Genomic DNA, 12312 nt, shown 5'->3' with positions numbered 1-12312 from the left:
GGTGTGATGGCTAAAAGATTTGAAGATTTATGTGAAGAAACACACTTAAAAGGATATATTTTGGTTTTGCTCTTACTATCCTACAGTTAATTATAGAAAACTCAATTTCTAAAAGCATAATATAAAAGGAATAATTAATCTATAGATTCTGAATAATATGTCTGGCTGACTAGAAATTTTATTCTCAATGCTGAAAATAATGTAGATGGGAAAAGGACACAAAAGTAATAACAGTCACAAAGGCAAGGAAAGACAGAGAGCAACCACAGAGTTACTCGTTTCTTATTAAAATAGACTTTTTTGCCTTGAGAACATCAGCCTGCTTTTGTGATTTTTGAATGCTGCATATCATTGACTTAATAAATATAGAAAGTATTGTCCCAATGATTGACAGACAAGGGATTGACAATCTCCTTTTTCCTCTGGAGCTTGGTAAATGTCATATGCAATTATTTGACTATGTTCCACTCACTTAACCTTTCAAGAAAGATATTTAATTTTTTCTTAGTATTCAGTGTTGTACATTTAATAAGAAAGATCCCGTCAGTGAAGGAGATTTTGCCAATTAAAGTATTTTTTTCTACCTTGGGCTTTCTAGAGATTTCTGTAATCTTTTTAACCATATGTTTCATATAGTAGCTTTTAAGGAAAAGGAAGATGATATTTCCTGCCACTTCTCTATTCTGCTGTTTAGTATTTACCACTTTTTAGACATTCCTACCTCAACTTGAACTGAAATTAAAATTACAATTTTAATATACCACCATTAGGTGGCAAGGTTGCCTCCCTCGTATAATTCAAATCACATGGTAAGTGCCCCACCACAAATGTGAATGACTAGTCAGATCTTCCTTATAAAAGAGGTTTTTCTACTTATCAAAGTGTAAAATTTGGCAAATTAAAACAAAATTATTCATTAAATGAGCATCATTTTTAAATTGGATGCTCATTTAATTTAGAAAGCAATTTTTAAAGAAATTAAATGTTTCTCATTGCTATATAAGATTTCCTTTAACCACTCTTCCAAATTTTTGTTAGCTTGTAGGCAAGTGCTCTTCTAAGAGATTCGTCCTAAACTTTCAGTGTGGTTTAATATTAAGTTGACCTCAAACTGTTTCTCATTCTTAGCCACATTTCTCTTTAACTAGCAGTTAAAAGTCTAAGCACCTCACCTAGGTTACTTACTTAAAATGTAAGATTTCACTTACCTTTCCCCTGCTTTTTTTATTTTTGTTTTTAGTTTATGGGGGTGGCAATAGGTTTCAAGGGTACAATTCTGTAATACATCATCTATATATCACATTGTGTGCTCATCACCCAGAATCAGTTCTCCTTCTATCACCATATGTTTGATCCCATTTACCTTCCCCTGTTTTTTCCTTATTTCTTTTCTAGCTGTTGAAAAAGATGTGGCTATGAGAGAAATATTTAAAGAGAACCCAACCAATCAGTTCTCTTGATAGCACCAGCTTTCCTCAATGGAAAGTGTCCTTCGATAAATGATTGATTAAAGAAAATGGGTATATATCAATATATATATTGATTAAAGATCTGACAATTAAGTTTGCGAACTCATCCTAGGAAAAGTGCAACATAGCTCATTGCTGAATATCACTGTGGTCACCTTTGAAGTACTCCCATTAGGAAGCTGTGCGTGGATGCCAGCACCTAGTCCACCCTTCAAAGCAGTTTTGAAACTCTCTTTCTGGAATGGCCGTCAGAGTTTTTGTTGTATTACCCTTCATGCCCTCAATGTCATCAAAATGTCTTCCTTTCAATATTTCCTTTATCTTTGGGTAAACAAAGAAGTCACTGGGGGCCAGGTCAGGTGAGTAAGGAGGGTGTTCCAATACTCTCAATAGCCTGTTTACTGGCTAAAAACTCCCTCACAGACAGTGCCGTGTAGGCTGGTACATTGTCATGATGCAAGAGCCATGAATCGTTGGCAAAAAGTTCGGGTCATCTAACTTTTTCACGCAGCCTTTTCAGCACTTCCAAATAGTAAATTTGGTTAACTGTTCAGTTGGTACAAATTCCTAATGAATAATCCCTCTGATATCAAGAAAGGTTAGCAACATCTTTGTAACAAGTTCGCAAACTTAATTGTCAGAACTCATACATCAGTGGTATCCTAGATAAGTGAAGTCTTTCAAGTCACTCCTCATATATACAATGGAATACTACTCAGCCAAAAGAAAAAATGAAATATTGTCATTTGTGACAATGTGAATGGATCTTAAGAATATCATGTTAAGTGAAATAATTCAGACAGAACAAGTCAAGAACCATATGATTTCACTCATATGTAGGACGTAAAACTGAAAACAACAAACGAACAAATAAGATAAAAAACAAAAACACATAGACACAGACAACAGTTCGGTGATTACCAGAGGGAAAAGGGGAGGGGGAGGAGGTAGAAAAGGGTATAAGAAGTCAAATATATGGTGATGGAAGGAAACTAGATTTGGGGTGGTGAATACCCAATGCAATATACATAAGATATATTATAGAATGGTATACTTGAAACATATAACGTTATTAACCAATGTCACCCCAATAAATTTAATAAAGTTAAAAATAAAATTTAAAAAGAAGAAAAATAAAGATATACATAGAAACACACACACAAAAAGTATTGCTTAGCACAGTATTGCTTAGCAGACACACCCATCATCTATTCCTTTAAGTACATATCCTTCTGTGACATCTTTTCCCATTCGCAAAAGCTGCAACTCAACATCCTTCAACACATTTCCACAGTTATTTGTATAAAGACCCAGAATTTCTAAAACTTAAGTGCACATTGAACAGCAGTAGAGGCATTTTATCAAAGCCCCAACTAGGTTTCATTGCTACCTCAATTGTAGTTACAGACAGGAAGAAAAGGAGAAAACTAAGATATCCAAAGCCATAGACTAAAGTTAAACCAAATCCACTGAAAAACTAATCTAAAAAATATCTAATTCCCAGGTCAATTGTCATGAGGAGCAATACTAATGATATTATGTATATATTTCTTGAGCACATACTATCTATAAGCAGCTCTAGGGTCATCTGTTCTGAAAAACCTTCCAGAACTTCCCCAGGCAAAGTTTAGAATTCTGCCTAACTTCTAACATTTGTGTGTCTAAAATGGTATTTAGCATAATATAAATTGTGGGGTTACTAATACCATGTTTCCCCGAAAATAAGACCAGGTCTTATGTTAATTTTTGTTCCAAAAGACACATTAGGGCTTATGTTCAGGGGGTGCCATCCTGAAAAATCATGCTAGGGCTTGTTTTCCAGGTAGGTCTTATTTTTGGAGAAACACAGTAGTTATGAGCTACTTAGTGTTAGGAACCACCAAATACTAAAAATTTGCTTTATCGGCCCTCCTGGAACACTATTAAATACTGTTTCCCTCACAAATCATTCCTCATATGACTCAATTCATACAGTTTATTTTATTATGTAAAATTTATATATTTTTAAAAGTCTCAAATTAGCAGATTTAATAGCTTGTGCCTCTCCTATTATTTATCTATCTATTCTATTGTTTTCAGTAGCATATCAAGATGGTGTGCGTGTCATGTTTATTTTGGGGTGCCTATATATTTAACCATTCTTTTGACTTGTGAAGAGTTACATTTTCAGTTGAAAAACGTCAACAGGGTTACAAATGATTGAATTTTATATTATTAGATTTTAGCATTAACTTATTTACATATGAATATTTCTTTGCTATAAGTTGCCAGCTCTAGGTCAAGATCTTCCCCACAGTTTGGAAACCATTTAGACCTCTTTAAAGCAACTTTAAAATCAGAATGTTTTAAACTGCCACTGCTAATGATGACAGTATGACAATGACTGACAATAATACTGAAAACTGACATCTTATTTTAAAAATTCAGGAAACGTCATGAAAATTTCTCTCCATGATTATTATATCTACATTCATCATTTAGGATTCCATGTCAGCTCTTCTTTAACCTCTGGTGCACTGCATACACTAAACTCTTAGACAATCCAATCTTAGCCACCCAGGTTAATTTCTTCCATATGAAACCCTTTGTCAAAATGCTGAGTAAATATCTACTGTGTGGGAGTAGACGTGGGAAGGAGGTGCATGTATTTCACCTTCTTTCAAAGCATCTGAAACACCAAAAGTATTGACTTTCAAAGTTTACCTAGAGATGCCTGTTGAATAGGCAGGTCCCAGGGATCCACCTCCAGCAATTATTTTTTTGCTCCCACTTTGATAAATACTGATTGAGGCAAGCTACAAAATGAGATTTGAGCAGGAGGCGGCCTACATAAATCATAAACTAAAATAGCAACCTTAAAAAAAAGTGAAATGATGTTTCAATTCCATATTCAATTTTAACTTCTCTGTTTGCTATAAATTCTGTAAAAGATAAAGTCACTACTCACAAAAGGTGAGAAATGCAAGTTTGGCTTGAAGAAAACAGTAGCCATAGTTTGGCAGGTTATGCAACAGTTTTTGCTATAAATTAATAATCTCAAAGAGATTTTTCTCTTCAAACGCCACTAGATCAAATGGTACACAGAAAACAGTTTGCCTGTGAAATTTTAGCCTCTCTGCAACAATGTTGATTTCCACATTTGCCAAATTGTCAATTTAGAACTGGCAAGGTCTCCCAATGTTTACAGAGAAAGGTTTTTCTAGAGAATTTTAGTATACATCTACTGTGTCCAAACAAACTAACAGAGATGCAATGAACCTACAAAGAATACAGGGAATGAAAAAATAATTTGCCCATTTCACCCAAAATGTCCAACTAAAATCTATACAAAATCTAGGTTCTACACAATTCATATCCTTTTGATGATACAAGTCAGGAAGTTTTCTCTAGTCCTTTGGAGACTTATTTAAAGGGAAAAAAAAGCATTCTTGGTATATATTTTATTTTTTTGTACTGAAACCAAACTACATCGTTATTTTAGCAACTATATTCAGATTGAAAGAACAACTTAAAACAGTTCCTATTCTATTAGCTTCTTGAGTCATCATCACCTTTAAATATCTGTTTTTTGTACTGGAAAATTTTGCTTTCAAAGAGATGCTTAGGAACTTAAAGGTAAAGAAACAGCACACCCAGACACTTGTGCCTGTAAGGAGTGAATATGGCTGTCAAAACAACTGTGTGATAGGTAAGGTTATAAAGATCCCTAGTTTCCACACTTACTCCAAGTCACTGTCAACAACTAATTCTCCTCATGTGATTAGCTTTAAAAAATAAAGACAACCACTCCCACTCGGCTCAGATAGTTACAGTATTTATCCAGAGATGCTCATGCTGTTTGTTATGCTTGTGTGATTTTAACTTCCTATAGAAATCTTAATTGGAAACAAAGCCTCAATATCAGTGACCAGGGCCTAAACATTTAAAATGGGTTTATATTATTTCTTTTGTTTTAGAGATTATGAAATCTCTAGTAGGAAGAATTTCATAGAACAGTTTCACTGAGTTACCTAAAAGTGGAGCTTAAGGTAGCAATGAAGAGGCCTGTTATTAATTATCTGAAATCTATCAGTATGCATATCTGAAACATACAATTTAGTAACTCTCTTAAGTATGTGTGCAAATTTTCCCCATGATCTACTCCAAGATAAAGACCACATCTCCTAGTCCACACTCAACCAAAGTAATTTTCTACATTCTGGATAACTGATATAACAGGAAATCTATTCCTAAACAGAGTTTTATTTCTCAAAAACCTAACGCTCCTGATTACAATACATTCTTTTTTAACTCTAAATTGTAAGAGAGAGTTTAAGGACGTTGTTACTTTTCTAAGGCTACTTAAATCCAAAGTGAAAAGGCAAATTATTGCAAAATCAAAGAGAAAAAACCCTAGGTTTTTTATTGCGTTTTCAGCATTTAAATGCCCTGGAGATAAATCTTGAGACTCCCCAACAACAAACCAAATGGCATTAGTTATGGAGTAGTACCTTAACATGCAAAGAAATCTCCTTAGTTGTCATTTGTAACAACTGCTTATTAAACTAAGAGCACCAAGATGAAACCAGTCAGTTTGCGAGCCTAATGTGTGTGTGTGAGACCTTTACTAAGGTAAATCTAAATTAACTTACTTTCAAAAATATCCTCCCCCTAAATTGGCTTTTGTTTGCACACTCTAAGAACCAATTTAAATATTATTTCTTTCTACTTTATACAATATGTATCACATAAAGAATCTAATAACTATCAGAAATTCCCACATAATTAAACTCCATGATTTGATATTCGCAAATATCCCCCCAAAATGGTGGTATTTTTACAAAAAACAGTCACATGTGTTTGTTTCAATAGTTTTTATATAATGGTTTGCTCTATTCCATATGCATTTCACAATTAATATTTTCTAAACAAACCTTTTGTATTGCCTTTGACCTTTGAAAGTATGCACATACACACAAAAACATGCAGAAATTTTTATGTACTAAAAAATTATGTCAGATGAAATACTCTCGAGTCATAACTATCCGCATTATGATTTGTCATATACCTTTCGCTGATACCTTTATTTAATATAATGAGTGAGATCACCAATGACAGGTAGAGAATAGGGCTACACAGAAAAATGTTTAAAACTAAACATTATTTCAAATTACTGGGAAAGGCACAATGATGTGGAGAATGCCTTCAGTCCATTTTCCAGTGATTTAAAATCTGCTGATGCCTCAAAGAAATATTCAGAACAATATTGTGCTTGGAGGGGGTTTTATTTTATTTTTCATTTTGTGCTGCATTCATCTGGAACAAATCTCCCTGGGTGTGTTACATCTTGAAAACACAATTAAAAACATTAATCGGATCTGGCCCACCAGATCACATAACCTTGGTTGCCCAGCACACTCTGACATTCTCTAACCAGAGCAAGGGGGGAGGGGAGAAACTATTGAGATTAAAAGAGTTGTTTCAGGTGTGGCTGGTGGTGTCACTACTCCAGGAAGGAAGAAAATCTGGGTGACTGAGCAATCCTTGTCTCCTTACCACCATACCTAACCAACTTATGTGTGATAAACTAAAGGTAACACTAAGGGAGACTCCAAAAGCAAAATAGACGTTTTGACATCTTCTTATTGAAATTCAATGAATGTAAACTTATTTCAGTTGTGCTCTTAGTTAAGGATAACCTTAATTTTTCCGATTATTAAAATGTTATGAGCAGGTTATTTTAAAGCAAAATGAAAATCACTCAAAATTACATAACCTCACCAACGAGAAGATAGCCAGATTATCTCCCTTCTAGTGTTTTTTAAATGCATGTGTTATCTAACAGAATTGCACTCGATCTCAATTAAAAAAAAATAATTCAGCCAGGTATTTGCCAACAGACAAGGGGATATTAAGAATTCCCCTTGGCTTCACTCTTGATCTAGTTGGCCACTGGTCACGTCCCTTGCTCAGATCTGCTGCTAGGAAGTAGACTGACTGAGCATTTCTCCTACCTACACCTGTTGGGTTTCTGATGCTCTAAAGGCAAGGCCACCTCTAGGACATGCAGGAACTTTGTGTGAAGCACTCATGCACGTGAACACACACAGACACATACACACACTTCCCAAAAGGCACTGTTCCATTTGGGAGACAGCCTCCACCTGCACTATTCTGAAGAGCTGGGGTACATCAAAACCCTCCACTCTGTACGCACTCCTCTGAGGTTTCTCCCAGTCGCTCAGCCTGCCTGCAGAGCTTTACCAAGGGGTGCAAGATGCCAGCACTACTGGTAATTCTCCATCCTCTCTCTCTCCACGTAACGTGGTCTGCCATCTCTGACAGTTTTACAAAGAGAAATACTAATATCCAGGAGAAGCATATACAGATTACTTGGGCTTCCTCAAAAGGAGCACCCAAGAAAAGGATGCAGACCCAATTCCCTGTTTGGTATAGATGATAAGGTTGTGAATTAGGAGTCAAACACAAGAAAAGATATAAAGTGGATTTCTTCCTATTTTCTAGTCACGTTGAGACTTGAGTCACTGATATTTTCTAGTGCAGTGAACTTTCTCCCCGAAACTGGCAATAGGTTAACTATCACTACTGGTCTTTGGAAGTATTATGAATTCATCTTTTAAAATGTCTTCCTAAGACGGTTAGTGTAAAGTGGGGAACTGTTGAGTCAGGAACTGCTAGCCAGATGCTATTTTAAGCTAGTAGCTGATAATTAGTTTTCAAAAATCCATCATTCCCTACTGATTTTATAACCCACCTAAAATCATAAACCTCAGCTGACATTACTATTGTTATATTAGAGGTAGTAATATCAAAAGTACCTTGAGAATTTTAATAAAGCCAAATATCCTATTTGTTTGCAAGTGCATTTATAAATGTAATGGTACCCTCCAGGAAGAGAAGTGTTCTAAATGATTTGTAATGGAGGCACTTTACAAAGTGTTCCCTCGATGTATTAATGGCCTATTAAGTCTTTTTAAATGATCTTTGTAGAACTCAATCAGTATTAGCTATAACAACAGGTGTTTACTATGTTTATCTTTAAAATTAAAATGAAGGTATAAAAATCATTTAAAGAGCCTCCTTTATCCATTTCCATAATGAAGTATTCCATTTTGGAGTAAAAAAAGCATCCACATTTTGGAAATAGGGAAGAGCTTATATTTTCAATATCTAAAACGCACCGTACCAAGCAAATCTTGTTGTACCAACTTACTATAAAATGAAACTTTAAATGTCAACAAAGGAATATTTTAAAGAGTTACAGCTTATCCATTATGTAGCTGCTTAAAAATAACCAAGATTGTTTGAAAATAATGATTTATGGGAAAAGGCAGAATACAGTTTGTATATAGTATGATTCCACTTTTTAAAAAATATTCATAGTTCATATGAATAAATACACAATAATATTTAATAACTATTTCTACCTATTGAGACTGCGTGGTTTTTATAACCAGTTTTGTACTTTTCTACATCTTCTACTTTATCTACAATGAACACATACCATTTTTTAAATACATTTTTCAAAGTAACATGAATTTTACTGTGAATTTTAAAGGCAACTTTGGTAAAGTTTTGACCTCCCATGTGTAACACATATCCCACTCAAAATTCTAATGAAATTAATTTACAATTAGAGGCTTTATTTGAGAAATTGAATGGTTTTATTTTAAAAATGTAAATTAGAAAATGAAAACTTAAACATATACTGTTAGATACCAAAATAAGAAAAATGGTGGCATTTTACACAGAAAGCAGAAGATGGGCAATCACAGTTCCCTCCCAACAGCCAAGCCATATTCCAATCACCAAATTAAAATGTTTGTGAAGTACTCCTCAAATTTGGGGGGAACAAATAAAAAACGGCTTTTTGTTGAACGGCTATCAACTCTTTTTAACTTCATTTTGAGAAATTCTACACACATCATTTAAAAACTAGAGTTTCTCTTGCAATAAGGTGCATACATGTATTCACTTGCCTTCCACTGGATGACCAACCAGCGCTATAGCTCAGAACTTTGAGAAGACCACCAACCAGGACCTCACTTGGAATGCCTTTGGTAAGCTGTCTGGTATAAATCTGAAGCGAAAACCTACCTTTGGGGGCTCCTGTCCTCAAACCGACATTTTATGGAGCTATATCCCAGAGGCTAAGGAAATGAAAATCAGGTCAACGGAAGAAAAAATACAGCAAGGAGGTTAGGATTTATTGGAGGAAGAGATCATATCCATGTTCAGCTGTGATTTAGAATTATGATGATGGCAGTCATGAGTGTTTGATGTTTAACCTTTATACATTATTTAATTCAAGAGCCTCTTCCACACTCATTTTCTCTCCCCACCTCCCCAGCAAGCCCCTTAAAGCTGTCAAAATAAGATTCCAACTGGACCAAAATAACTAAGTGTGAAACAGTTCTCCATTAAACTTGTGGACTAAAACAATCCCAGGTGAAAATTATGTTTTTAGATACAGATATATTATTTTAGCCAGAAAAAAAGTTAGCCGAAAGCAAATAATTGAGTTTGAGAACAAATAGAAAATAAAAGAATCTCCGAATAACCAAGATATATTTCATCACACATGCAAACATAATCAAGAACAACTAAAATGTATTATACAAGACACATTTGCTATGCTATTCTACCCATATAGCATATTTTTTAATTTTCTGCTGCTAAATAGAGGAGTAACATGATGAAGTCATTTAAAGCATGTCAAATTAAAGAAAAATAACTTTCAAGTACAAACCATTTATAAACCAGCAATTTAACCAATTCTGGTCAAAATAAAATTGTAACTGTAACTTTAAAAATATAAGAAAATTTAAATATTCAATTACTATCCTTTACTTTTTCTATTGCAATCTACAATGATAAATAACTTTACATTCTTTTAGAAATGGAAATATTAAGAAAATTAACAACTAAGGTACTGACGAAAATAATATATACAAATTTTGTTTGCCCTAATCATTGGAGTCACAGCTATTTAAAATATGCAATGTGCACTGAAAATAATATGCTAGTTATTTTACCTATATAACATCTTTATATTTTAAGACAAAACTTCAAACTTGGGGTCTAAGATTCATCTTCATTTCAAAGTACTGAAATTGCTGCATGCTTTAGAATACATCTTTGTTTCTGTCTAAGAAACTGACAATTAACAGGCAATCAATCATAATACCTTATCATTCTATAAAATAAGATTTTTTAAACTATGCGCTTGACACCTGCCACCCAAAAGACAACTTCTGAGCTCACTACATTCTCCACAGAGATCAGCAATGAGGACACTTAATGAGCTTTATAAAGAACTTTTCACAATTCACATAAGTTTAATAGACCTAAAATCCTCTTCCGCAACTTTCTTCTAAAGTTTTCTAACAAATCTCCACCAAGGATCAAGCCAGGAAGAACGCTTTGGTGTCCTGAATTTAAAAGGCTCCTTTGATCTCCTACACCACTTAGCAGCTGCATTTCTGTACACTTAAAAGAAACATGAAACTCACCAGATTTGTTTGTTTGTTTTTCATTTGGGCAACCTTCAAACAGAGGAACTATAATGACTCCAGCTGTCTCCTCATTTCACTCTGCCAAAGCCGGGCGGTGCGACAGGTGCAGGGAAAGCAGCAGCCAGGCTCACCGTCGTCGAGGAGGACTGAGGGGGAGGGAACCCGCTCCCGGGGCAGCGGGAGAGCCTGGGCCCTGGAGCCTGCCACAGGTTGCGCCAGGCAGCGATTGGCTTCGGCAGCTCTGTCTTCTAGCGTTGCTTCCAGTCGTGTGGTGAGTTTGCAAATGAGGCTAGCTCCTGTGCTCCAAGGGCTGACTCTTAAAGTAGGCTCCGGTGCCCCTGTGTTAACTGTGGAGCTAAATTAGTGCAAACAGGGAAAATTAAATTAATAAAGAAACCCTTCATCCTGGTCACACCAACTGCTACCCAGAGCAAAGGAAGTCATTTCTTCGTTTCCTCGGGATTTCATTGGTTTTCCTAACTGGATGATAATTACGTTGGTCCTCACCTTACACTGTGTGGTGCATTGATTATTAATACTTGCATGAAGCGTTTCCTGACCCAGGTCCTATTTATAGCAGAAGTCTCCTTTGTTTACAGCGTCAGTGGGATCAGGAGGGAATATACCATTTACCCTGCACAGCATGGGGCATTGCCTCTCCAAGGCTCATTATTTACACTACATATAAATATGAACTATGATGCTTCCTAATACTGACAAAGGAAAATAAAATGGCTGGTGGCTCCATCTTGTTCACGTTTCTTGTTTCTGTATGAGTAAGTGAACACCATTAAGATGAACGCACTGAGCCACCAGCATCCTGACAGTGATGAGATTCACCTGCTGGCCTATAAGAAATGCCTCCTGACATGAGTCTCACCAGGGAATGTGCACAGTTCTCTCCAGAGATGCTAAGAGTTTGCTCTGTGTTCCCACATTGTGCAATGGTCCGGAAATAGGGACAGGAATCATATCCAAGCCATCCTTCACATTCCTGAAAATGTTCCATTAAAAAAAAACCTCCCATTTCCTCTTTTTTGACCACAGCCATGTCTTCTTCTCAATTTTCCAATGAAATTTCTGAAAGGTAATAATGATCATCACACAATTTTTCTTTCCTTTTTTATTATGGAGGTAGCATTGGTTAATAACATAAATTTCAGATGTACAACATTGTCATTCAATATCTGTACACTCTATTGTGTGCTTACAACCAAAAGTCTAGTTTCCTTCTGTTTCCATATATTTGACCCTCTTTACCTAACTTGCCCTCCCTTCACCCCACTTGCCTTCTGGTAACCACCATTCTGTTGTCTGTATCTATGAGC

The 12312-nt window shown here is 35.4% G+C and overlaps 1 protein-coding gene across 1 annotated transcript in view; it reads right to left on the bottom strand.

Annotated features, from left to right (window-relative positions):
• Positions 1–11118, bottom strand: part of TRPM3 (transient receptor potential cation channel subfamily M member 3) — an 833246-nt gene extending 822128 nt beyond the window's left edge. Inside the window, exon 1 of the mRNA XM_074330560.2 lies at positions 10982–11118. Coding sequence (XP_074186661.1) covers positions 10982–11005 — 24 coding nt within the window. The 5' untranslated portion in view covers positions 11006–11118. The remainder of the gene's footprint in view (positions 1–10981) is intronic.
• Between the last annotated feature and the right edge of the window lie 1194 nt (positions 11119–12312).

Source organism: Rhinolophus sinicus, chromosome 16 (genome assembly GCF_057876585.1).
Source record: "Rhinolophus sinicus isolate RSI-liver-muscle chromosome 16, RSI-T2T, whole genome shotgun sequence".
Taxonomy (NCBI): domain Eukaryota; kingdom Metazoa; phylum Chordata; class Mammalia; order Chiroptera; family Rhinolophidae; genus Rhinolophus; species Rhinolophus sinicus.
Note: the sequence above shows the minus strand (reverse complement) of the source record. Positions and strands in the feature narration are given on the sequence as shown.